The sequence below is a fragment of the Ruditapes philippinarum genome, unplaced genomic scaffold (genome assembly GCF_026571515.1).
Source record: "Ruditapes philippinarum isolate M1 unplaced genomic scaffold, ASM2657151v2 ctg5594_1_1_1_1, whole genome shotgun sequence".
Lineage (NCBI taxonomy): Eukaryota > Metazoa > Mollusca > Bivalvia > Venerida > Veneridae > Ruditapes > Ruditapes philippinarum.
The window spans coordinates 68,340-92,621 of record NW_026851530.1 but is presented as its reverse complement, the minus strand read 5'-3'; the positions used below and the strand labels follow the sequence as shown (position 1 = coordinate 92,621).

Sequence of the window (24,282 nt, the reverse complement as noted above, 5' to 3'; positions counted from 1 at the left end):
AAAACATTTCCATATTTTTTTTATATAACATGTATCATGTGTAACCAAAAGGAATGTTTATCAATACATTAGTTCAAAGGCTTACAAATATTTTGTTTTATTTAGTTAAAAATGAGTTTTTAAAAGAAGACACAAACATTTTTATACCATTTAGATTTGCTGGAAAGTCACATTGATAATCAAGGTAAGAATAGATATTGCCCTAAAATTATTTTTAGATAAGTAGTCTTCAATGCTTAACCTCTGAATTCCTGAATCGTCAAGCTTCCATTTTTGACTGTCTTTTACATTTATTTAAATTCACACCAACACTGTAATGGTCATTTTGGCAATTTTCCAGCTATATTGGTAGAAGAAGAACTCAAGTGCCCTTTTGTGCAATATTCAGGCACAAGAAAGCACCTGAGTATAACCACTAACACTTTGTAAGCTAAATGGAAAGCTTCCTCACTTTACGCCCCTGGCAGGATTCAAACCCACAGCGGTGAGTGGCAAGTAGTTTGAAATCCATAATCTTAACCACTCGGTCACGGACACCTCATCCTTCCAATAGTAAAGCTGGAAAAGTGTCACATGACCATTCTGTGAGAGTGCGTACTCCGCCCAATATTTACCTGTTGATTGAGCATCTGCATTTTTGCATGCTGTTGTTGTAAATACACCTGATGTTGTAGATCCTGTAGTAACTGGCGTCGTGCCGGATCAAGGTTCGCCTGTAACACAAAATAATGATAATTATATAACTATCAATCTAACTCCCTACAATATGTAGACATGTTTGCACTATGGTAATAGTGAATGATAATCAGGGAAGGTGTAGTCTTGTTGTCATAGTGTATATATACATTGTCTCTCAACTCATGATTGTACTTTCATAAATTACAAATAAACTTTCACAAATTATAACAAAGCACCTCTATTACACAAGTTTTACAGGGTATTACACCTCTATTACACAAATGTTACATGGTATTAATATGAATAGTCAATAACCAAAATTGTACAGTGAACTTCAAAGATCCACAGGTTTTGGATGTCATAATTTTCATAATAAACTAAAGCTTAGAAGTGCTTTAACCAAGTCTATATCATTAACATATCTTGAGTGTATGTAATGAATGGATCATTGAGCCTTCAATTTGCTAAACTTGTTAATGGATTTGTAAAGCTTTCAATTTAGTACAGTATTTTTGAAATGTACGGGATTTCAATATCCAAAAATTTAAATTGAGCTACCATAAGTATACAGCCTGGTCAGACTGCACAGAAGTGCTCACTGGCCTGGTTCTATACCGGTGACATACACAAAGGCTAGTTACTTTAGGTTAAGGGTTCATAAGTGTGAGAGGCATTACCTGATTTTGTTGTAACTGATGGAGTATCTGTAACTGATGTGGTGACAGTAATTGTGGAGGTCCTTGTTGAGATGTCGGACTCGTCTCCAACAATTCTGATGATGGCTGAAATCATATAATACTCCATAAATAACTGGTAGCAGATATTAATAGATAACCTGAAAGTTTAATCTCTTGAACTTTAGCTTTGATCTCAACCTATAACATTTTCAAAATTGGCGAATGCTTCCCCAAAACAAATCCACTCTGATACAACTCAGAAACTATCCATAACTACGAGGGAAAGTAGTTGAAAACTCAGTTTTAAGCCTCAAATGCGTTGAAAGGCAAAGTTCATAAAACATGGGTATAAGTCCATGCAAGGTACATGAATACTAAATATTTGAAGATTGTAGGATACCATTTAAACTGCTATATGAGTAAAACTTTAGCAAGCACACCACATGCAGTGTTAACGCTCGTCTGTGAAAAATTCTTTGCCAACATGTTTTTATTTTAACCTAAAATACATGTACTGTATCTATTAAAATAAAAGAAAATCATAAATACCTATTAAACTTTAAGTAAATTAATGATATCGACATGAAATAATGTATGTTCAAACAAATTTACAGTTTCAAAACTTACCCTTTTCCGAGGTTGCATTTTTTTCTTCTTGTCATCAAGCATTGGACCTTGACCGGCAAAGTTCTGTTGTCCTGGAGACGGACTTGCCCCGCCCGATTGTGGCATCAAAGGTGATTTCTGTACTGTGTGTGGTGTCCCTGAGCCTTGTCTAGATGTAAGTTCGGCAGGTATAGGAAGGGCCCAAGCCTCTTCTATGCTGGGTAATGTCTTTGGCCTGGAATTTTCAAAGATAAAGTTAGGTATTAATACACTTGTTACTTATGATAATAACAAAGTTAAGCCATGATCTCGGCTGGTTATGAGAGTCACATGACCAAGTTTGAGTTTGCAGCCCAGGGCCAAAAGGTCCGGCTGAACATAAGCACATGCAAAAACATGAAATATGACATCACAGTCATCAAAACCAGCAAGCTGAAAGTTGAATTAAGTTTTTTTAGTATTTAAGTGATTACTTACTTGTTTTGTAGATGTTGCATGGGTATTTTGGAGAGATGTTGCTGCAAAAACTTTATTTTTCCATTCAAAGTTGAATTTACTATTCCTCCTGAAGAAACAAAAATTCATTTTACAATAATATTATTGTGAAATACAGAATATAAAATTGTTAACATTATACTAACAGTGGAATTGATAGAGTGCTTCAGTGCTTAAGATTGACTGTATTGGACCATTTGGTTGAAAATCATCATTTATAATTAAAGCCTTCAAAGATAAATTCATTGATGAATTAATTATTCTAATATTTCTCACCAAAAATTGCCACTAAATTTAGTAAATACAAATCCCAAGAACCATGGCATGGCTGTTTGTCAACATTTGTGAATAAACAGCCAGCAAATTTTGTAAACTAACACATTAAATGAACTGTTATATAACATGAAATTCGTATGTCATGTAGAAATGTAGAAACCCTAAGCTTACTGGCAGCTACATGTACAGAATCTATCCATGCAACCAGTGCAGACCAAGATCAACTGGCATGTCCATATTGTCTGATCTTGGTCTGCACTGTTCTTGCTATTCAGTAAGTACATACTTTGAAATTTTCCCTAAAAATGATAATCTGACCCAGATTGAAAGTTGGGTAAGTCCATTTAAGATATTTAGCGGGTAAGGCTTAATATTGAAAACTTTAACAGTCTCAACAGGAACCACCATTAAAATTATAGTTTCTCTGTTTTTAAATTATAGTGGTAGGTATCAGACCACTAAAAAATAAAAATTTCCATTAGAAACTTAAAGGGACTCCACTGAGGTTTTTTGACATGATGGGACTGAAAATATTTTTACCAGAGAAATGTACCATTTGATGTAGGTTTAGACCACTAATCTTTGTGCAAAATTTCAGATCATTCGCGCTCTTCGTTTTTCCAGAATAATTATTTAAATTGTAAAAAAATGACCTAAACTGAAAAGCGTTTAAACACTTTTCACTCAAATCGGGCTATGAAAAGTATAAAAATACGATTTTCAATTTATATCACAGTATATTTCTTAACTATCTTTGCATATATTTTTGTTTAAAGTGGCCCAGCTCATTTATGTAAGAAATTCAAATGTTATGTTTTTAGGCTTTTAAACCTCAGTGGAGTCCCTTTAATAAAGGAAAACCTGTACGTCAGCAAGATCACATTTCCATTAGAACAAGAATTGTCAGGAGAACACGTGTGTTTCAGTTAGAAAAAATAATTAAAGAAATGATATTTTCTTAATAAAATGCTGAACTAAATTTAGGCAGACAGATATCATATGTTGTAAAACGTGACAAATTTTGTACAAGATAACCAATACTGTCATCACCATTTGAAATTCTTGAAAATAATATCAACAGAATTAAAACTTAAAATGAACTAGTCCTGCTCTGCATTAAAATAAGACTGTCCATAGTTAACATGAGAGGGTTTGATATCAACTACACAGACATACGGACTGGCCTTGCCCTGTACTTGTGCTTTAGGCAAGGCATTCTGGCTGCAAATATTCATAACTAACATTTTTCAAAAAATATTTGCATTTTTTGTGCAAAATCCTCAAGTTTAATGACCCTTAAGGACCTTAAAGTTTGAGATGTCACTTAAACGTCTTAAATAACTGTTTAAAGTAAGGGAAACCTCTGTAGAACAATACCCTCTTTACAACAACAGATTTCACCTCTCTAAAAACAATGCCTCTCAGGAACAACAACAACAATCTTAATTCACCAAAAGTGTCTTGCTCTGCAGAGTTTGTACTGTAAATAAAATGAACAATAAGCATTTCTGTACCAACCTTTAGCAGTTTTTGTTGCATTGATGTAGCATGTAAGAGCGTCTTTTGGCTGGTTACACGTTTCATACAGCAGACCAAGGTCGGTCCACGCCGCTGAATGGGATTTATCGAGCTGCACCGCACAGATGTACGCCTGCAAAGCATCCATAGGCTGATTCTGTTGTTGATACAGAACCCTGAAATACAAAATAGTATAAATAGATAAAAGCTAATAATAGCTAAAACCTTGGGAGAAATAATAATATAAATGGATAAAGCATGGTAAAATAGCTAAAACCTTGATATAATAGTTGTATAAATAGATAATAATAGCTAAAACCTGGAAATAACAATTGTTTAAATAGATAATGATAGCTAATAATAGCTTAAACCTAGAAATAACTATTGTATAAATAGATAATAATAGCTAAAACCTGGAAATAACAATTGTTTAAATAGATAATGATAGCCAATAATAGCAAATAATAGCTAAAACCTTGAAATAACAATTGTATAAATTGATAACATTGTAAAATAGTTAAACTCTCATATAAATGGATAAAGTAAAATAAAATAGCTACAACCTTAAAATGATATTCATATAAATGGATAAAGCCTCATAAATAACTAAAACTTTGACATAATAATTGTATATATATATATATAGAGAGAGATAAAGCATAGACAATCACTAAAATCCTTAGATAAAATACCATAAATAGATTAAATAATACAGATAAATATGAAATAATAACTTCCGTGAATTTTATAAATCAGTCACCTAAACTAACACTCTCTGTGAAATAACTAAAATTCTGGCCAGCCTTTTATTTGTTCACAGAATTTTGTTTTAAGAATTTCCTTACAAATGTCCTAGAAGCCTTAATTTATACCACACTGATTTCCAACTCCCACAAGTCTAAGAAAGTATGAATATATACTGCATTTCATAACATGTGGGTAATTGTGGCAATGTCCTGGTTTAAAACTTGATTGCTTTCCTCAGAATAATTATTCTTTTTCTCGCCCCCTTAAAATAATTGAAGCTACTTAGAACTATATGAATGAATGAAAGTACTACTACTACTAATTTTCTAGCTGCTTATCAACTACCCTGTATCTTTATAAGTTAAAAGGCAGATTCTTAAAGACCGAATCACATCTTAGTGATCTCCCTTCTTAAATTAACTGTTTTTTTTCCCTCCTATTGTCTATTAATCAATGCATACAAAACAATACTGCCAAATATATGAACAGCCTGTACATCATTGGAAACAGAGAGGGAGGCTGGGTGAACTGTTTCTATCTTGAAAGTAGAGCACTAGGTCAATATTGATTGTCGAATCTGCCAAGCTGCAGAATATCTTCCATCTCCAAATATCTCGCTAAGAACATGAGCATCCATGGGTATTGATAAGTCCATACAGAGTCACTTAAACTTCACTGTAGTTAAACTGTTCCCAGAATCGTTTTGAGGAAGAGCTATATAACCCATTTGAGGAAGAGCTATATAACCAATACAGCCCTCAGGTGTACATTTATAACCAATATTGAATAGTTAAGTATCCAGGAAGCCTGATAGGTGAAATGACTGCTCAGATTTGACCAAATTGGGTAATAATAGGTGTAAAAATTGAAAAACTAATGCCTTCAGACACAGCATTATATCCATTACTCCCTTACGTACAGTTAGTTTACAATTAATGCCCTCAGGTACAGCAAAGTAAACGTTAATGCCCCATAACCATAACTGTCCTAAGGTACAGCTGTATAACCTATACTTGCCTCAGGTACAGTCAGATTACCATAACTGACCTAAGGTACAGTTAGATTACCATTACTGCCCTCAGGTACAGTTAGATTACCATTACTACCCTCAGGTACAGTCAGATTACTATAACTGCCCTCAGATACAGTCAGATTACCATTACTGCCCTAAGATACAGTCACTGTTAATCTTATCTATGTAAGGCATCACTGTAACTATGAAACTGTACTACATGGCCACTACCTTGAAGGGATCTCAGAAATTCATGAGTCTAATCTATATGGACCATAGAAGCACACACCTAATTTGAAGGGATCACAGAAGCTATAAATCAAGAAAGCATAAGTCTAACTTCATGGATATGAACCATAGAAACAGATGATCAACTTAGATTAAGGAATCACATATAATATAGATCTAATCTATATGGACCGTAGAAATGCAAGACTTACTGTAGAATCACAGAAATTAAAAAGCTAATCTGCATGGACCATAGAAACATAAGGCTAACTTGAAGGAATCACAGATACTATAAATGTAATCTATATGGACCATAGAAACACAAGACTAACTTAATTGAAAAAAATCACAGAAACTAAAAATCTAAACAATGTGGACCATAAAAGCATTACATCACTTTGTGTCACAAAAAAATGTACTTTAAAATCTGAATCAAAGAAACTTAAATAATAGCTTATATAAACTATTGAATATATAAACTTATAATAATCTAGATCATAGTAAAATACCTGTATGGATCGTAACATGTTTGGAATTTCCTAGAATTATAATAACAATCGAAGGACGCATTCTGGTATCTAAAATCCATCCCTCGATACAATATCTCCTTACAGATCTCCTCAAACATTTCACACGTCCTTTTATAGAAATATTTTTTACTGTCACCGATTTAAAATAACGCACATTTGAATACCAATATAAATGATAATACTTTCATTCAGTTATTACTCAAAGAAACTGTTATTTCTGATTGTTTTAAAAATATGAACCCGACTCCCTCAGCTTGTATTCAGCTGAGTATAATTAGTTTATAAATTAGTCCATGATTCAAAAAGAAGTGTGAATGATAATCTATCAAATTGTTCTCTCAAAAAAAAACAAACTTTTTTTCTTCCAAGAATAACATATGTAACTTAAGTGCATTGAGTAAATGTCCTGCACTAGAAATAACAGTTCAAATTATTCAGATTAAGAACAAAGTGCAATTGTAGTAAGCTTTCTTGGTATGTAAAAACACGTTTGAACGTTCAATTATACCAGGAAAAAAAAACCAATATCAACTATCTAATCAAGTTTCCATTTTCCAAGTCCGAGCGAAATAAGTACCACTGCAGGAAGATGTTATAAGGCCGGATTAATGACCGGCTATCAGACAGGAGTAACAGTCGTACACATTTTTCACATTCTTTCCTCACATTCCCTACACCACATTACGAGCTAACCAATATTGGAAAATACTGACACCGTTTCTAGCCATAGCTTTAATACCACAGCCACAGAGTCACACACATACTGTAGCAAAAGTTTCATTGGTCGATCAATAATTCCTTATATGGAAAATAGGTCAGACAGAAATGATTGTGAATAGACGAATGATTGGCTGCAGTCACTGCTTTTGTAATGGTACGATCATAAACTGCCGTTTTAACAGCTTTTCCAGAAAATAGAACAGACTGTTTAAATATACTAGTAAATACCACAAGCAAATTACTATCGCAAACATTCAACGTGATTTTAAGTTAACTTTTCCAATAAATATCAGTATAAAAAATTTGCAAGTCTATAAATAGTATTTGTGCGTAACTATATTACAAGTGACTTTACGTCTATTCATAAATATATAATAAACATGAGTAGGAGATAATTAATAGTGCGTCTGCTTTAACAAATAGTGAAACTTTCATAATATGTTTACGTAAAAGTTTGTCCAAGTGTTTTTCCTGAAAGTGGTTGGTGTATTTCCAATATGGGGGTGAATTCTCAATATATTAATTCATTCTCAATGAGTGGGTTGCCTCAATACATGCAGATTTATTCTCCATGTGTAGGTGTATTTTCAATGTTTATGTTTATTCTCAATGTGTAGGTTTATTTTCAATGTGTAGGTTTATTCTCAATGAGTAGGTTTAATTTCATTGTGTAAGTTTATCATCAATGTGTAGGTTTATTCTCAATGTGTAGGTTTATTTTCATTGTGAAGGTTTATTCTCAATTTGTAGGGGTATTCTCAGGACTGTGTAGGATGTATTTTGAGGACTGTGTAGGGTGTATTTCTTGGACTGTGTAGGGTGTATTTCCAGAACTGTGTAGATGTATTTCCAGGGCAGTGTAGGTGTATTTCCAGGGCAGTGTAGGGTGTATTTCCAGGACTGTGTAGGTGTATTTCCAGGGCAGTGTAGGTGTATTTCCAGGACAATGTAGGTGTATTTCCAGGACTATGTAGGGTGTATTTCCAGGACTGTGTAGGTGTATTTCCAGGACTGTGTAGGGTGTATTTCCAGGACTGTGTAGGTGTATTTCCAGGACTGTGTAGGGTGTATTTCTTGGACTGTGTAGGGTGTATTTCTTGGACTGTGTAGGGTGTATTTCCAGAACTGTGTAGATGTATTTCTAGGGCAGTGTAGGTGTATTTCCAGGACTATGTAGGTGTTTTCCAGGACAGTGTAGGGTGTATTTCCAGGACTGTGTAGGGTGTATTTCCAGAACTACATAGGGTGTATTTCCAGGACTGTGTAGGGTGTATTTCCAGGACTGTGTATGGTGTATTTCCAGGACTGTGTAGGGTGTATTTCCAGGACAGTGTAGGGTGTATTTCCAGGACTGTGTAGGGTGTATTTCCAGGACTGTGTATGGTGTACTTCCAGGATAGTGTAGGGTGTATTTCCAGGATTGTGTAGAGTGTATTTCCAGGACAGTGTAGGGTGTATTTCCAGGACTGTGTAGGGTGTATTTCCAGGACAGTGTAGGGTGTACTTCCAGGATAGTGTAGGGTGTATTTCCAGGATTGAGTAGGGTGTATTTCCAGGACAGTGTAGGGTGTATTCCCAGGACTGTGTATGGTGTATTTCCAGGACTGTGTAGGGTGTATTTCCAGGACTGTATAGGGTGTATTTCCAGGACTGTATAGGGTGTATTTCCAGGACTGTGTAGGGTGTATTTCCAGGACTGTGTAGGGTGTATTTCTTGGACTGTGTAGCGTGTATTTCCAGAACTGTGTAGGGTGTACTTCCAGGATAGTGTAGGGTGTATTTCTAGAATTGTGTGTTTTTTTCTCAATATATGGCGGTATTTCAATTACATGTGGGTGTTTCGTCACTGCATGGTGTAAGTAAATTTCCAGCATGTGTGGGCGTATTTCATTACTTTAAGTACTGTATATTATAAGTTGCTAAATAGATTTACAATTTACTTTGTGTAGGCTCATAATAAATAAAATGTCAGATTTATATTTCTAAGTAAACAATTTCCAATCTAATTTGTTTGTTATCTTTGCTTTATCAGATTGTTTTGTTAGGTTTTAAGTCGCACGGACAATGCAATATGTCATGTAGTGACTTTTCCTGCTTTCTGGTGAAGGAAAAACTCAGGTGCCCCCTCATATATTATTTCAGGCACAAATGGACACCAAGGAGTTCACATTAATATTGTTACATTCATATTGTTTATCATCACTACATGTAGGTGTTGGTAAGTATAGGTTAAGCTTCATGATATATAAGAATAGGTCAATACCATATTTGAGTAGGCTTACTAAAAGCTTATCAATAGGTTTTGTAATTACGTTACATAATTTTGTCTACATTAATTTTATTACATGAGTAGGCTCACAATTTTTAAAATGTCATATTAATATTCACTTATAATGAGTTGGATCATAATAATATAATTATTATCATAATTATCCTCAAGGGGAGATAATTATATGGCAACATTCCCACTATCTAAAATATCCTCTTCTATCCTTTAATTTAAGAAAGAAATTTCCTAACAACTGCCCCCAAAAAAATCAAAATGAAAATCGATTTCCGAGAGAAACAGTTTTGACTTGTTTCTTTAAAAGAAGTGACAAAATCATATAATCAAACACATGAATTAAATTTAATTCTTAACCGCTTGAAACCAAAAGTGATTGGCCTTTGCCACTAGTATAGAGCCAGGCCATACTGCACAGTCAATTGTGCAGTATGACCAGGCTCTATACTGTTGGTAGCTGAGTTTATGTATTTTGATATTGAAATCCCTTAACACTTGAATAGACTTTTCAAAAATTCAAGACATGACAAAACAATACACAAGTTCAGCAGTTAAATGGTTAAGTACAATGAAGCGGTGGCCTGATGGTTAAGGTGTCTGCCTCTTAACCCAGGGATCATGGGTTCAAGCCCTAATTGGGTCATGACCATGTTTCTTCATATAACACCATTACTGCATGGTTCCAGGAAGCAGACTCAAAAGTGATTAATATAAGTTGCAAGAACTTGTTAAGCAATCAAGCTTTCAATATGTGAAACTAAAGTACAAGGATGTTTTTCAATAAAATTCCTCAATCCTACTTTTCTAAAATTAGGCCAATGGCCTTTTTCCTAAAATAGCTGGCAAGGGCCTTGATATTTGTAAGACAAAGGCCCTTTTATTTGTGAGTTTATAAGAACTATGAGTAGGTTTATATATAAATGTTATTATTACTGTATGGACGTCAGTCAAAAAGTGTGTAGGCCTGTCATATATTACAAGTATTTTCATCATAACATTTGTTATTTGGGGAAGTTCCAATTTTCCAACACCACTTTGCCATGTACAGGTCAACAACTACTAAACTTAGATCTTTTTCAGTATAATGTGAAAAGGTGTTTTTATCATATAGGTAAAGGAAACAAATAAATGTAAGAAAGGCCCATTATGTAAGAAAATTTGGTTTTTGTTTGTATTTACAGTGAACCAACACAATTTAGGTCATAGATGATTTCAGCTATCTTCGAGTGTTACAAACTCGAACCCAGCTCATTTGCTGGAGCTAAGAAATGCATAGACTCAAGTTATTTGAACCCATTTAGTCCCACGCCTCTTACGGGTATATTAGATGCAAATTCTGATGCCTTAACCTTTAAAGGCAATCCCTCAATAGGATTTAGAAAATTTGTAGACTGTTAACTTAAAGCCAATAGTATATAATCCAGGCAAACTACATAAATGAGCCGCGTCATGACAAAACCAACATAATGGGTTTGCGACCAGCATGGATCCAGACCAGCCTGCGCATCCGCGCAGTCTGATCAGGATCCATGCTGTTCGCTTACAACTCTATAACAAGTAGAGAAACTGATAGCGAACAGCATGGATTCTGATCAGACTGCGCGGATGCGCAGGCTGGTCTGGATCCATGCTGGTCGCAAACCCATTATGTTGGTTTTGTCATGACGCAGCTCAAATACACATACTGACCTATCACAGGACTGGTATTACATTATCACTGCTAGCATATTCAATTAACTAAGGCCTCGGGCACTTCTACATTTGTTAAATATACTTTTGACATTTTATAATAGAGCAAACCTTAAACAAGACCTGTCCGTGGACAGTACACTCCACTTTTATCAGTGGTGGATAGTATACAAGTAATTGAAAAACGCCTAAAAAAGGGCAGTAACTGAGCAAAATGGTTTTCGTGGTTATGTTCCCTTTAGAAGTACATTAATTTTCAACTTTGTTACAAAGTAAAGAAGTATTCCAAGTGAATATCATAGACAGCTTTTGAGAAATGATCAGTCACAAATAGGGTAAACAGGGGCAAAATATTATGTCCGAAAACCGGCACAACTTTGAAATAAACTATTTTAAAATTATCTACCAATTGAAATGGCATTAAATTTCGACATTGGACATGCATACAAATTTTGAAGTGATAACCATTGACAGTTTCTGAGAAATCTACCTTCCAAAAAGATTTATTTAAGCTGACGCCAAGGCCAAAAGCTTTCGAGAGGGTCATGACAATAGCTCTACTTTTTTTTTCTTAGAAAAGTATAGACTAAAAAAATATGTCTGGTTCGTTGCTAGAAATAGACAATTTCTAATTTGGCTGGTTAAGCAAAAAGCATAATCATTGTGGAAGTGCGTTCATTCACAACATCATGTCATCATCGATTTCCAATATGTAGGCCAACGAAACTTAAGTAGAGATAATATTAAGTGCATTATTTACTGTATTATTGCCAAGCCATTAAAGAAGGTCTAGATTAAAATGGGTCTATAACCTCCAGAGAACAAATGAATTGATGAAATATCGGAAGTGACTTGTCACAATAAGTAAATTTACAGCATTATGACATTCCTTGTTTCTGGATAAAGTAAATGTACACCATTTTATAGCATTTTTAAGTACATGTTCTCTTTTTAAGCATTAAGTATACCATTAAAAGATTGCCTATTAAGGATAAAATACACTATTATAAGATTTCTCAATTAAGTTGACCTACAGTGAATATGCCATTACAAAAGTACAATCGGAATGCCATTATAACATTTCTAATGGTAAAGAAATTCAAACATATCCAGCATTAACTATTTCCTAATACTCTGAAAACATTAGACTCTGAAGTACATGTACACTTCTTAACTCTGTGATAAACTTAAACTTGCCATACATCATAATCTAAAATGTTCAACTAGTTAATTTCTATCTCATACAACTAACAAGTATCTCACTGAACCAATAGACCTCAGGGGCATTGTATTTTTCACAATCAAAACACAAAAACATATAGCAGAAAACAAAGTTTAATTACTATGTAGATATCAACACACATAGCATAAAGTAAAGACTGGATGCCCTAAAGACTTAAAACATGAAGTGGCACCTTGACTAAGTGGTAAAGTGTCAGATTAGTTTTCTATAGATAACTGGATGCATAAGTTCGAACCCAATCAGGGGCAAAACCGTTGTTAACTTGAGCAAGAAACTTAAAGTTGGTTTGTTTTTTTACGCTTATAGTTTCAAACACAATAGAATTCAAATAAATTCTGTATTTCCTTTGATTTGTATGCCAAATGTTTTACACCAGAAAGAGAAAAATGACCATAAAACTTCAAGATCAATATCACAGAAAAATTTCACTTTGCCTGAGGATCGAAACACCAACCTATGGATTTCACTTTGCCTGAGGATCGAAACACCAACCTATGGATTTCACTTTGCCTGAGGATCGAAACACCAACCTATGGATTTCACTTTGCCTGAGGATCGAAACATCCACCTATGGATTTCACTTTGCCTGAGGATCGAAACATCCACCTATGGATTACAAATATAATGCTCTCTAAAGCGTAGCATAAACTACTGAATACATAAGTACGAGCTACATACCCTATAGAGCACCAAGTGTCGGCACTGGCCTCCGATTTATCGATGGAGTTACGATATGACACAAAGGCATCATGAACTTTTCCAAGGCTTGAAAAACACCTGAAATAGTAGAAAACAACTCTTACAATGTCATGAGCAAAACTTTTAATATCTATGCTGTTTATTTAAACATAATTCAGACATGATTACCATTTGTATCAACTATAATGAAATATGGAATGTCGGTGGTTCTACTCAGGTGCATGTCTGTGCCTGAAATAATCGTGCCTAAAGTGCACCGGAGGTCTTCCTCCACCACAAAAGCGGGAAAGTCGCCATATGACCTAATCTGTGTTGGTGTGATGCAAAAACCCAACAAAACAAAATAAAATAAATATAACATACAATTTAAAACAATTTATTTGACTGCATGAATTTGCAAGTTGGCCTGATAATATTGGCTAAGGTTAATGGCAAAAGATAATTACTTTTGGTTTCAAGTGTATGTACTTACCTGCCAAGTAGGTACCAAGTTTGTCCGTTTGATTTATCGTTTTTCAAGGACTCCTGTAGGTATTTGATGGCTAATTCTTCCCGAGCAGATTTCTCACCGAGTGAACTTACTGTGTGATATAACCAACCTGTAATATTATGAAGCACGTTTTTCATAACACAAGAATTATATAACTAATAGACAGTACTGATAAATAAAATTAGCACATAATCTAACCAAAGAATTACGTGTATTTAAGGCATAAGATAATTTGCATCACATGTTTCAGTACATGACCATTATAATTTCCTCTTGGTTGGCATGACAGCCAGAGGAACAAAGTTTTTTTAATAACGTCAGAAGTGTGGCACGCAACTTTCGCATAGTTTTGGATGAAAAGTGTGGTACACAACATCCACATGGAGTTTTGGATGAACAGTGGACAACATCCGCATGGAGATTAGACGAAGTGTGGACCAACTGACCTCCAGACATCAACAACGGGATAAGGAACCAGGTCCTTTGGTACATTTTTATATTCTAATACAGCGCCATGCGGCTCATACTATCAGAACATAACAAAAGTCTATTATTCTCAGCTCACTGTTATTTGTTGTTATTTTGCCTGGTTATAGTTCGATCAACTAAGACGAGGTCTTTATTCTTTTTCTATCGTACATCCTGACTGACGGATGACGAGCAGTGAGGTAACCACAATAGCTAACATTGAACGCATTGTGATATGGCGCGTTTATATAGCTAGAAGTAGAAAAAATTTTCAACTTCAAAAATGGTACAATATAAATGATTATCGTCCCAACAAAACTTTTTTTAACTGAATGCTGTTTGTACAAATACCATAGACACAGATAGAACAATGGCATTGAGAACAAATACACGCAAAATACGAAAACTTTACAAGAGACTTAGTCTACCACTAAACATTTTGCTTGAGACAAATCCAAACAGAGTCCAAACCTTCTGTGTGTAAACAGGTTAAAACTCTGATAGTCTGTGTTGCTAATCTTAGCTATTTTCCTTTTTAGCTTTTCACTTGATTTGTTTGCCTTCCACCTTATTTGTTTGCCTTTCATACTGATATTATTACATTTTTGTTCATTGGTTGGTTCACCTAATTGACTTTCCTGGATAACTAACCAGTAATTACCAATAACTCCGCAGGTGACCTACTCCTAATCCCACATTATGATTTTAATCAACAGTGAGAGACAAAATGATTGACCATTAGACTTTATGTCCAAGATTAATTGTCCAGGGTCTGAGGTTATAAAGAAATTATCAACGCTAAAACAACAAATATCCAGTCATTTGATTGGTCATAGACTGCCACAGAAGAATGTACACTGACCAATGAAAAACATTAGATTTGAGACAGAACTCTGAAAAATTGCCTCGCCAGAGGATTGAACCAGAGACCTCTGGATTAAAAATCCAATGCTCTCCCTGGTTGGATTTCAAGTGAGCTACATAAACACATATTTACCTAGCTGTTTGTTTGCTGTAGCCTTATAAGTGTCCTCACTGCTGTCTTCCGAGCTAATGAACTGTTCGTATGCTTCCTTTGCCTGCTTATATTTACCCTGAAACATCATTAAATTATATCATATTCAATGTCTTGAAATATTACAATTCTCAAATTCATGTTGAAAAAGTCACATCACATTTACTGTAAACATCAAAGTTACAGTTAATTTCTTGATATAAAATGATTCTTAAATTTTTAGAAAAATCATGTCAAAGTTACTGTTATTGTTAAAGAATTGTTTTAAGAGTCTCATTTCAATATTGTAATACATGTACACATATATCGTTATTTATAAATGAATTTATCTCTCTTTCTCTCTTTTTGTACACAGTTTGACAGATTTGATGTTTGTTTTCATATGATATTGTATTTATATAGAAGAGGGGTTAAGAGCTTGTTGTATTTATATAGACGAGGGGTTAAGAGCTTATTGTTTTTATATAGACAAGGGGTTAAGAGCTTATTGTATTTATATAGACGAGGGGTTAAGAGCTTATTGTATTTATAGAGACGAGGGGTTAAGAGCTTATTGTATTTATATAGACGAGGGGTTAAGAGCTTATTGTATTTATATAGACGAGGGGGTAAGAGCTTATTGTATTTATATAGATGAGGGGTTAAGAGCTCAACTCTTTCAAAGATTCTTTTCTGCATTCTGTTCTTAATTCAGACTTTTGACATGAACTAGTTTTAGATCTCTTGGAATAAGGCCACTACCCCTATCGAGCGTTCATCAAGTGTTCATCATAATCAATTTTACAGGTTCATATTCACTAAAAACCTTGCTGTGATAAACTCTCATCATATTAACTCTCACCTAACAGAATTTGGATAATGGACTTGCCTTACTTTAACTTTGGAAAAGTCCATTTTTAGTTTTTAAGGATTTTACTTCAGAATATACATATGCATTATTACAGCTAACATTTGTAGTTTTTACCCCTTAAACCGCTGAATTTCGTAAATGGACTTGTCCAGCTTCCAATGTAGGAACTGTTCATTATCAGTTATGGGGACATCAAAATGAAAATTTAAGTTTGTCAGCCAACAGTATGAAGCTTAGCCAAACTACATGGATATGCAGGCTGGCCTGGCTCTGTACTAGTGGCAATGGCTACATCACTCTTTGGTTCTGACAGGTGAAAGGTTAAGAATGAAGAACCGTCAATGAATTTTTATATCCCATTGTTAACTATGCAACATGTAATATTTGTTGAGAAAAAAAAAACACTATCTCTTACATATATACTATGTTTAATCTATTTTATTCTCAACAAACGAAATCATTAAAGTGTAGAAGAAATTACCTGTACTTCATAAAGGTGGGCAATATGTAGTTTAACTGAAAATAGAAAGAGAAATAACATGATATAACTATAAATGCATGAGAGAAGCAAACTTTTTGATGTCAACAAAAATAATCACATCATATTAGACTTGTAAGTCTAGTTTTTTTTTTAACTCCAATGTCAACCAATTCATAATTATATATCAGTTTGAGTTCTGCAACAACCAGCTGTGAGAGGACATAATGTACCAATATATACCTTCATTTGACTTATCTATTGTGAATGGTTATGCTCTGTGAAGATATATCGGTAAAAGATTGCTTGTTCTTTGTGATTGATTAACATTTGCTAGGTTCAGTCATTGTATGGGATGGAAAACCCAACATTTGCTAAGTTCAGTCATTGTATGGGATGGAAAACCTAACATTTGCTAAGTTCAAATGTTCTTAAGGGATGGAAAACCCGAATGTGCTGGGTTTGGATGTTCATACACATTTGCTGGGTTTAGATGTTCATAAGGGATGAAAAACCCCACATTTGCTGGGTTTAGATGTTCATAAGGGATGGAAAACCCCACATTTGCTGGGATTAGATGTTCATAAGGGATGGAAAACCCCACATTTGCTGGGTTTAGATGTTCATAAGGGATGGAAAACCCCACATTTGCTGGGTTAAGATGTTCATAAGGGATGGAAAACCCCACATTTGCTGGGTTAAGATGTTCGTAAGAGATGGAAAACCCCACATTTGCCGAGTTTAGATGTTCGTAAGGGACGGAAAACCCCACATTTGCAGTGTAATCAGATGTTTGTAATGCAGTCATCTTATAATGTTTGTAATTATACACAAACAAAACATTATTACCTTCCTTCTTATAATGGGGACATGATGGTAAAAAAGAACACAAACAAAGTGATTTAATTAAACAGATATTGGACTTACTTTGAGCTTTTGTCAATGAGCAAGCACTGCAGTCTGAGAGAGCATGCCGGAAATGCTGAAATACAAATACAATACTTTCTTTAAGTTTTCAAACATATACAAACTTTAATTCGAAATGTGTTCATAGGACACAGATAATGGACACGATTCCCACACATTCCCCCATTTCATTGTTTGAAAATAAAAATTAGCTGTCTTAGAAATGATTGCTTAAAAAAATTCTAAAATTACAACGCAGGGTGATTTTTTTTCCTCCACATTTATTGTTCTGAGACTTTAGTAAAATTGCGTAGGATGTGAGGCGACTTTATTCTTTTTTATTGCTAATTTTATCACCACACAAACTAATTTATTTCTTTTTATCAATATGTCAATACTGAAGATTTTTGTTATGAACTGTCAACAATTACCAGTTTAGTTCAACATTTTATTGAAAATGATTTTTTTAACAATTAAGTTTAACATTTTAATGAAATGATTTTAGCAACAGTCTTTTAGTTATTCAGTTATACCAGTTATGGTTGAGCACAATGCTTCAAGACAGACATAAAGAAATAATACCCCAATCACTCACACATCTATACCCATAGTGGATTTACCAGTTGGATAACTATCCCCTTCATAAAGAAAGCCTAACACAAATAGCTATAATGTAACAAATATTTTTTTTGCAATGAATTTTTGTACGAGTCTGGCCAGGTACCATAACCTTTAACCTGCCGAATTTCTGTAATTTCTGTTTTGTATTTGGGTCAGTCTATTCTAGTTCTAAGGGATTTCAATATCAAAATACAAAATTTGAGCTACCAATAGTAAAGGACCTGGTCAGACTACATTGATGCACAGGCTGGCCTGGCTCTATACTGGTGGCAAAGATTAATCACTTTCAGTTCAAGCTGGTGAAGGGTTATGCATGTGTGTGTATTCTATGCTTAATGGGGGCCCATCTGCCCCTTTCAGGCACTTGGAGTATGAGCTCTGGACATGTCACCATTCATCATTCATGTCCTTAATATCTGCCAAAAGGTGACCTATAAATTTGACGGTTATGCACACACAACAACTTCACAACATCATTGTATGATGATGATTTTTAATATCTCTCTAAATAACCATTTATTGTTACATAAATAATTCCTGTGCCCATTCATCTGTCAACAGTTTAAAACATCAAAGAATTGGCCGAAACATAATCTTTCTGTATTATAAAATCTGATATCTATATCACAGATATTTAATCTGTCTGATTGTTTGCCAAAAAACGCTGAGCAGCAGCAGATTTTAACATAACCTTATAAAGATGCAACTTTAATACTTTTTTGCTGTCGGATTTAAAGTCGCACGGACATCCTAAGGTCAAATGACGATCGACTTTGTAGATAGTTTCCTCATATAAAAGAATTCAATGTCCTTGACTGGGTTTGAACCTACAACTAAGGCATGAATGTCACTTAATCCTCACCATGCTAAATATCTTAAATGGACTGATCCATCTTTTAAACTGCATAAAACCATATATCAGTTTTAGGGGAAATTTTAAAATTTATTCTGATTGAATAGCAAACAGTGCAGACCATGCTCAGAAAGCATGAATGCACAAGCAATCTTGGTCTGCACTGGTCGCATAAGCGAATTCAATAATTTCCGTATTCTACGTACCTTTAAACTTTTTTCAAAATCTTTTCCTATTTTAAAGATGAATCCAAGACGTATATGTATCTCGTTTGCTCGACTAAATCCGGGATCTGTGTACAACACTTGCTGGAATGCCCGAGTGGCACTGAAAATAAATAGACAAATCACCGTTTATTACATTCATTTATATTAATTTATAGACATCGTTTAGTTAAAGTCTACATCTTATACATTTATTAGCTGCGACTAGTCCGACCTTACGACAGTACTTTGTATTAACATTTAATTTGTCATAAGGACGGTACATAGTATAAACAGAGGATTATGACGGAACATAGTATAAACAGAGGATGGAAGTGTGCATCATGTTTGTAATAAGGAGCACCATGCAAGACAGAGGCTGTCACCCTTTATACATCTTTCGTGAAATTGTCGCAGTTTTGCATCTTGCCCATTTAACTTTCGGCCAATGATTTGCTGACTTTTTACCTGATATACGATACCTGCCTATCTTTCTAGCTTATAGAACAAGAGATCGTTGATAATTCTAGTAAAGTGCATGTTACAGCAAGATCTTTCTTACTGAATTGAAATTTTTTATGAGACACATGATACCTTTCTATCTAGTTTACAGAACGAAAGAAAGTTGATAGTTCTAGTAAAGTGCATGTTACAGCAAAAACTTTTGTACTCATAGTGCCGCACCTGTGATCTTCCATGGAAAAAACTCAATTTGACATGGATTCCATTTCCACTTGAAAATAAACCAATATATATAAATTCTATAGCATTGACCTCACTTTGATAATAAATGCTACCCCCCCCCCCCAAAACCCCCTTGCAACTCCCTTCCTTCTACACAAGAAAAGACTTGCATATTGAATAATTCCAGCTACATTTCATAACGAAATATTACAAGGTTACGCAAACCTTTAATGTTCAGGAAACAATTGTTCAGACATGTTGCTTAACCCGTGGTCTACATAGCTTGTTAAGAATGCACATCAAAAGCTTCCATTGTTGTGTATATATGAAGCAAATTCTATCAAACAAATACATTAGTATTGATCTATCGTAATAGACAATTAACTCTGTTCAAACAGCTTGGGGTAAATAAAACATGCACCATACATGTATATAAATGCATGAAAATTTAGTTATGAAAACTTGTCAAATTCTACATGTAACATGCTGTTATTAAGCCATGAAAAGAAAAATAAAAATGGTTTTATATTTAGCTAAAAAAGAATGGTTGCATTTGAAATTGCCAACTTATAAATATGCTGCAATAGCATTTTGTATGAATCTTTATCTTTTCCGTTTTATTCCAATTTTAACACATTTATTTATTTTTCATGATCTCTGCATTCCATCAACATAACAATGACCATGAGACGCAATGTTCGAGCTCGATAATCATGGAGAAATTACTTGAATGTCCAAGATAAAAAATCATGGAGAAATTTCTCCTCGCCTCAGAATCGAACCTGCGAACTCTTGATCACTAATGCACTAATCTTATGCTCTCGCTATTCAGGTGATCTGGGGGCTGATCCAATAAAAAATTTCAAGATTTAAACAACTGATGAATCTAAGTCTATTGTCACAGCTCTCATTAGGTTGTCAAATAAAAGATGCTCTAATATTCTCTGTCACAAAATTATTAATGATGAAGTTTGACAACATTACTCTAGCTAGTTACAACGGGGATTTCCCTAGAGGGCTTTTTCTGTCAATGTAATACTTCATTTGTTTCAATATATTTTTATTATGTATGCTATATATTACAATGTATGAAAATAATCAGATACAGATTCATCTGAGAGAAGGCCCTAAGAGTATGAAGTACTTTGTGCATGCCACATTTGAACCTGCAGGTTAAGTATAGTTGGCCAATAACTGGGTTTATATTTGGCCAAAAACCATGTTTATATTTGGCCAAAAACTGGGGACTATATTTGGCCAAAAATGGGTTTATATTTGGCCAAAACCTGGGTTTGTATTTGACCAAAAATAGGGTTTATATTTGGCCAAAATCTGGGTTTAAATTTAGCTATAACCTGCTGGAACCGAAAGTATTTGATTAAAGTTCTGCTTTATGTAAAGAGATAGTCGACCCTGCACATCCATGCATCCGGTTGGTGAGCTTGATGTCAGTATTTTGATCCTATTTTGATATTAAATTCCCTCAAAAACTGTGAAAAAGACTGTTCCAAAAATCCACTGGGAACGGGTTTAGTACCTGATACCAACTTACTTTACTGAGGAATAATAAAAACAAATCAATGATCTGCAATAATGAATGAATAATACAGACAGCACATATTAAGCCAGCTGATCTGCGTCTGCCCTGGTCACATGGCTAGAATCTATTGCGCCAGCTGGCTAGTGGTAAAACGAGACATACACACAATTTACTATGCTTGTCCATAGCCAATTAACAAAGCATAACAAAGTTTCTAAGTCAATGCCCCATTTTCGATAGCCCAAAAAAATAAACATACATTAATTATTGCAAACTGGGCAATTCATCAAATACTTGCCTAGACAGGTAACTGTACACCTATACAAAAGTAGGTCACCATTTATGTGTATTTACATAAAAGATCAACTGGAGAATTTGACCCAGTTTTACACGAGATTTGTCATTCTGTTCTATTTATAGACTGATTTAAGATTTTATTTGTATTTAGATTGTACATAGATATAATGCCATCAAGCTATTATCACAAAACTGATTCAAACTAATTTAAACAATCCAAATATAATCTCCCTATCTTTGTTATAAATATAACAGACAGGTAGATTTGTTCCCCTGATAAACTCCAAACAATTGAACACACATTTAACAATGAACTTGGCTTTATATACCAAATTTAAGTATGTTAAACTAAGTATGTCTGAAAAAACCTTGCTATAGAACTGATTTAGCCTGTAGCAGATTTAACCTTTGACCTTAGCAGTACAATGACTAGTTAAATGCAGATTTTTTTTTTACCAGTCAATCTTACCTGGCTTTTTACTACCTTTGTTAAACAGCCAATATTTCCCGACTGAACTTGCTTTAAACCTTTAAATATCCGTACTTCCAAAGAAATAACACTCTAAATTCCAGAAATTAAAGACCAGTATATCATAAAGTGAATACTGGACATTCAAATAAAAATTAAACAGTCCAAGAATATTAAAAAGACACAGACAAAAAATTTCAACCATTCAGGTTTTATGTCACAAAGCTGAACTTATCAACACGGCAAGGTTAAGTAGGCACTACTACATAAATACTGTGATTAAACTAATAATTGCCTAAGGTATGTACACACAAAAATCCACAAGAAATCAATAATTTCTAATATCTGCAGACAGGGCACTTGTTCGAAATTTGAAAATTGTTTGGAGTGCGGTCAGTTGGACAATTGGTCAAGCATGTAAAGAGGTTCACCATGGGGGGAATAAATCAATACGACCTGTAAATCAGTAACTTAATAGCTTTCATTTGTACCTGTAACCTATATAATGTAACTTTTCGTACCAGTTTAGGCAGGTTGTAATAAATAATCTTACTTGTTGAAATATTTCATATTTCATGTATTAATTCATAAAGGAAGTTTATTGAAAATGCCGCATTTCACTTGAATGAAATATTTATGTAAATAAATGAGTAAGGACTCTAAGGAGTTGGGTTAAAGCTGCATGCCTCCAAATGAATCAAAATATTTCAAGAAAATCTATTTTGAGACAAATGTTCAATGACTTTAAAAATTCTTAAAAAGATTCAAGAAATAGTTTTTATGTTATATGTGATTCATGAATGATTTTGCAGTATTTATCAACATATTTCTACTATGTGACTAACACAGAGAGGGCTATTTTTGCAAATTTTAACCTTTTTTATATTATTCGCTGATTATACATGCCATTTGCAATGTGTAAATTTTCTTCTTTCTCCACTTCACAATATTTTACTTTTAAATACATTTTCAAAATTTTCATAAAAATTATCATAATTCTTAAGGTGATATTGCTGCTATCTAAAAGGATGACCTACTTATTGAATAAAATTTAAATAAAATTAGGTCAGGAACCAGATAACCAGACCAAGTTACACAGCATTATACACTTACCTGTATGTCAACAGCAATAATGGACTGTAATTAACCCTTAAGTGCCAGAGGAAATTAGGCTTTGCCCAGATGATACAAGTGAAGAGCAAAACATGGGCCTTCACATATGGGCCGTTAACTCATTAATGCACGAGGGTGACAAACTGACGATATGTAAAGATACTGAGCCGAACCCGCCTTAAAAAGTGCTCTTGGCTATTCAATTGTTAAAATCCCAAACTAATTTCTAACCTCATAGCAATGGCATTCAGTGGAGATTGAATCATCTCAATGTTACCCCAGGTAAGTGCCTTTGACAGCGATTTGGTTAACCAAACATCAAAGTTCCTTCTATTCCCTGGGGACGGGTCGGTCCAACTTCTGCTGAGTTACAATTGATAGGTGCATATAAAAAGTGGGATTAAATCGCAGGTAGGACTGCATGCCTTTGATAGGGATGAGGTTACCCAAACATCAAAGTCCCAAGGGACTGGTGGGTCCCACTTCTGTCACGAGTTACAACAGGTGTATAAAAAAGTGCTGCATAGTCAATATTAGTCATTATCACTAATTCAACTCGCTTATTATCCACTTAATAAGGAAAACAAATGAAAATGACTGCATAAAATGAGGAAAATCTGCTGCAATTAATCTACTGCTGAACTTTGCTCGCATTGTGACATGAGACCAAGGTCAAGAGACTACTTTTTTGTGGACTATTTTTGAGTCAAGTTTTGCAACAAGAACCTTCAAATATCCTCATGCATTTCCGGTCAACAACAACCCACTTAGACCAACGAGGAAAAAAGTTATACTAGTATACATGGTAACTACTTATACTAGTCTAATACTTATGTACCTACATCAATTTTGCTTATTTGACACATCCTTGTTTATAGATGTCAAGCTGTTAT

The 24,282-nt window shown here is 34.2% G+C and overlaps 1 protein-coding gene across 1 annotated transcript in view; it reads right to left on the bottom strand.

The window, feature by feature from the left end:
• Positions 1-614: 614 nt before the first annotated feature.
• Positions 615-24,282, bottom strand: part of LOC132736883 (histone demethylase UTY-like) — a gene marked incomplete at its 3' end in the record, with an annotated part of 45,529 nt that continues 21,861 nt past the window's right edge. The window contains 11 exon segments of the mRNA XM_060724130.1: positions 615-713; positions 1,356-1,460; positions 1,983-2,196; positions 2,439-2,526; positions 4,251-4,426; positions 13,382-13,480; positions 13,875-14,001; positions 15,358-15,454; positions 16,707-16,741; positions 17,631-17,685; positions 19,290-19,410. Coding sequence (XP_060580113.1) covers positions 615-713; positions 1,356-1,460; positions 1,983-2,196; positions 2,439-2,526; positions 4,251-4,426; positions 13,382-13,480; positions 13,875-14,001; positions 15,358-15,454; positions 16,707-16,741; positions 17,631-17,685; positions 19,290-19,410 — 1,216 coding nt within the window.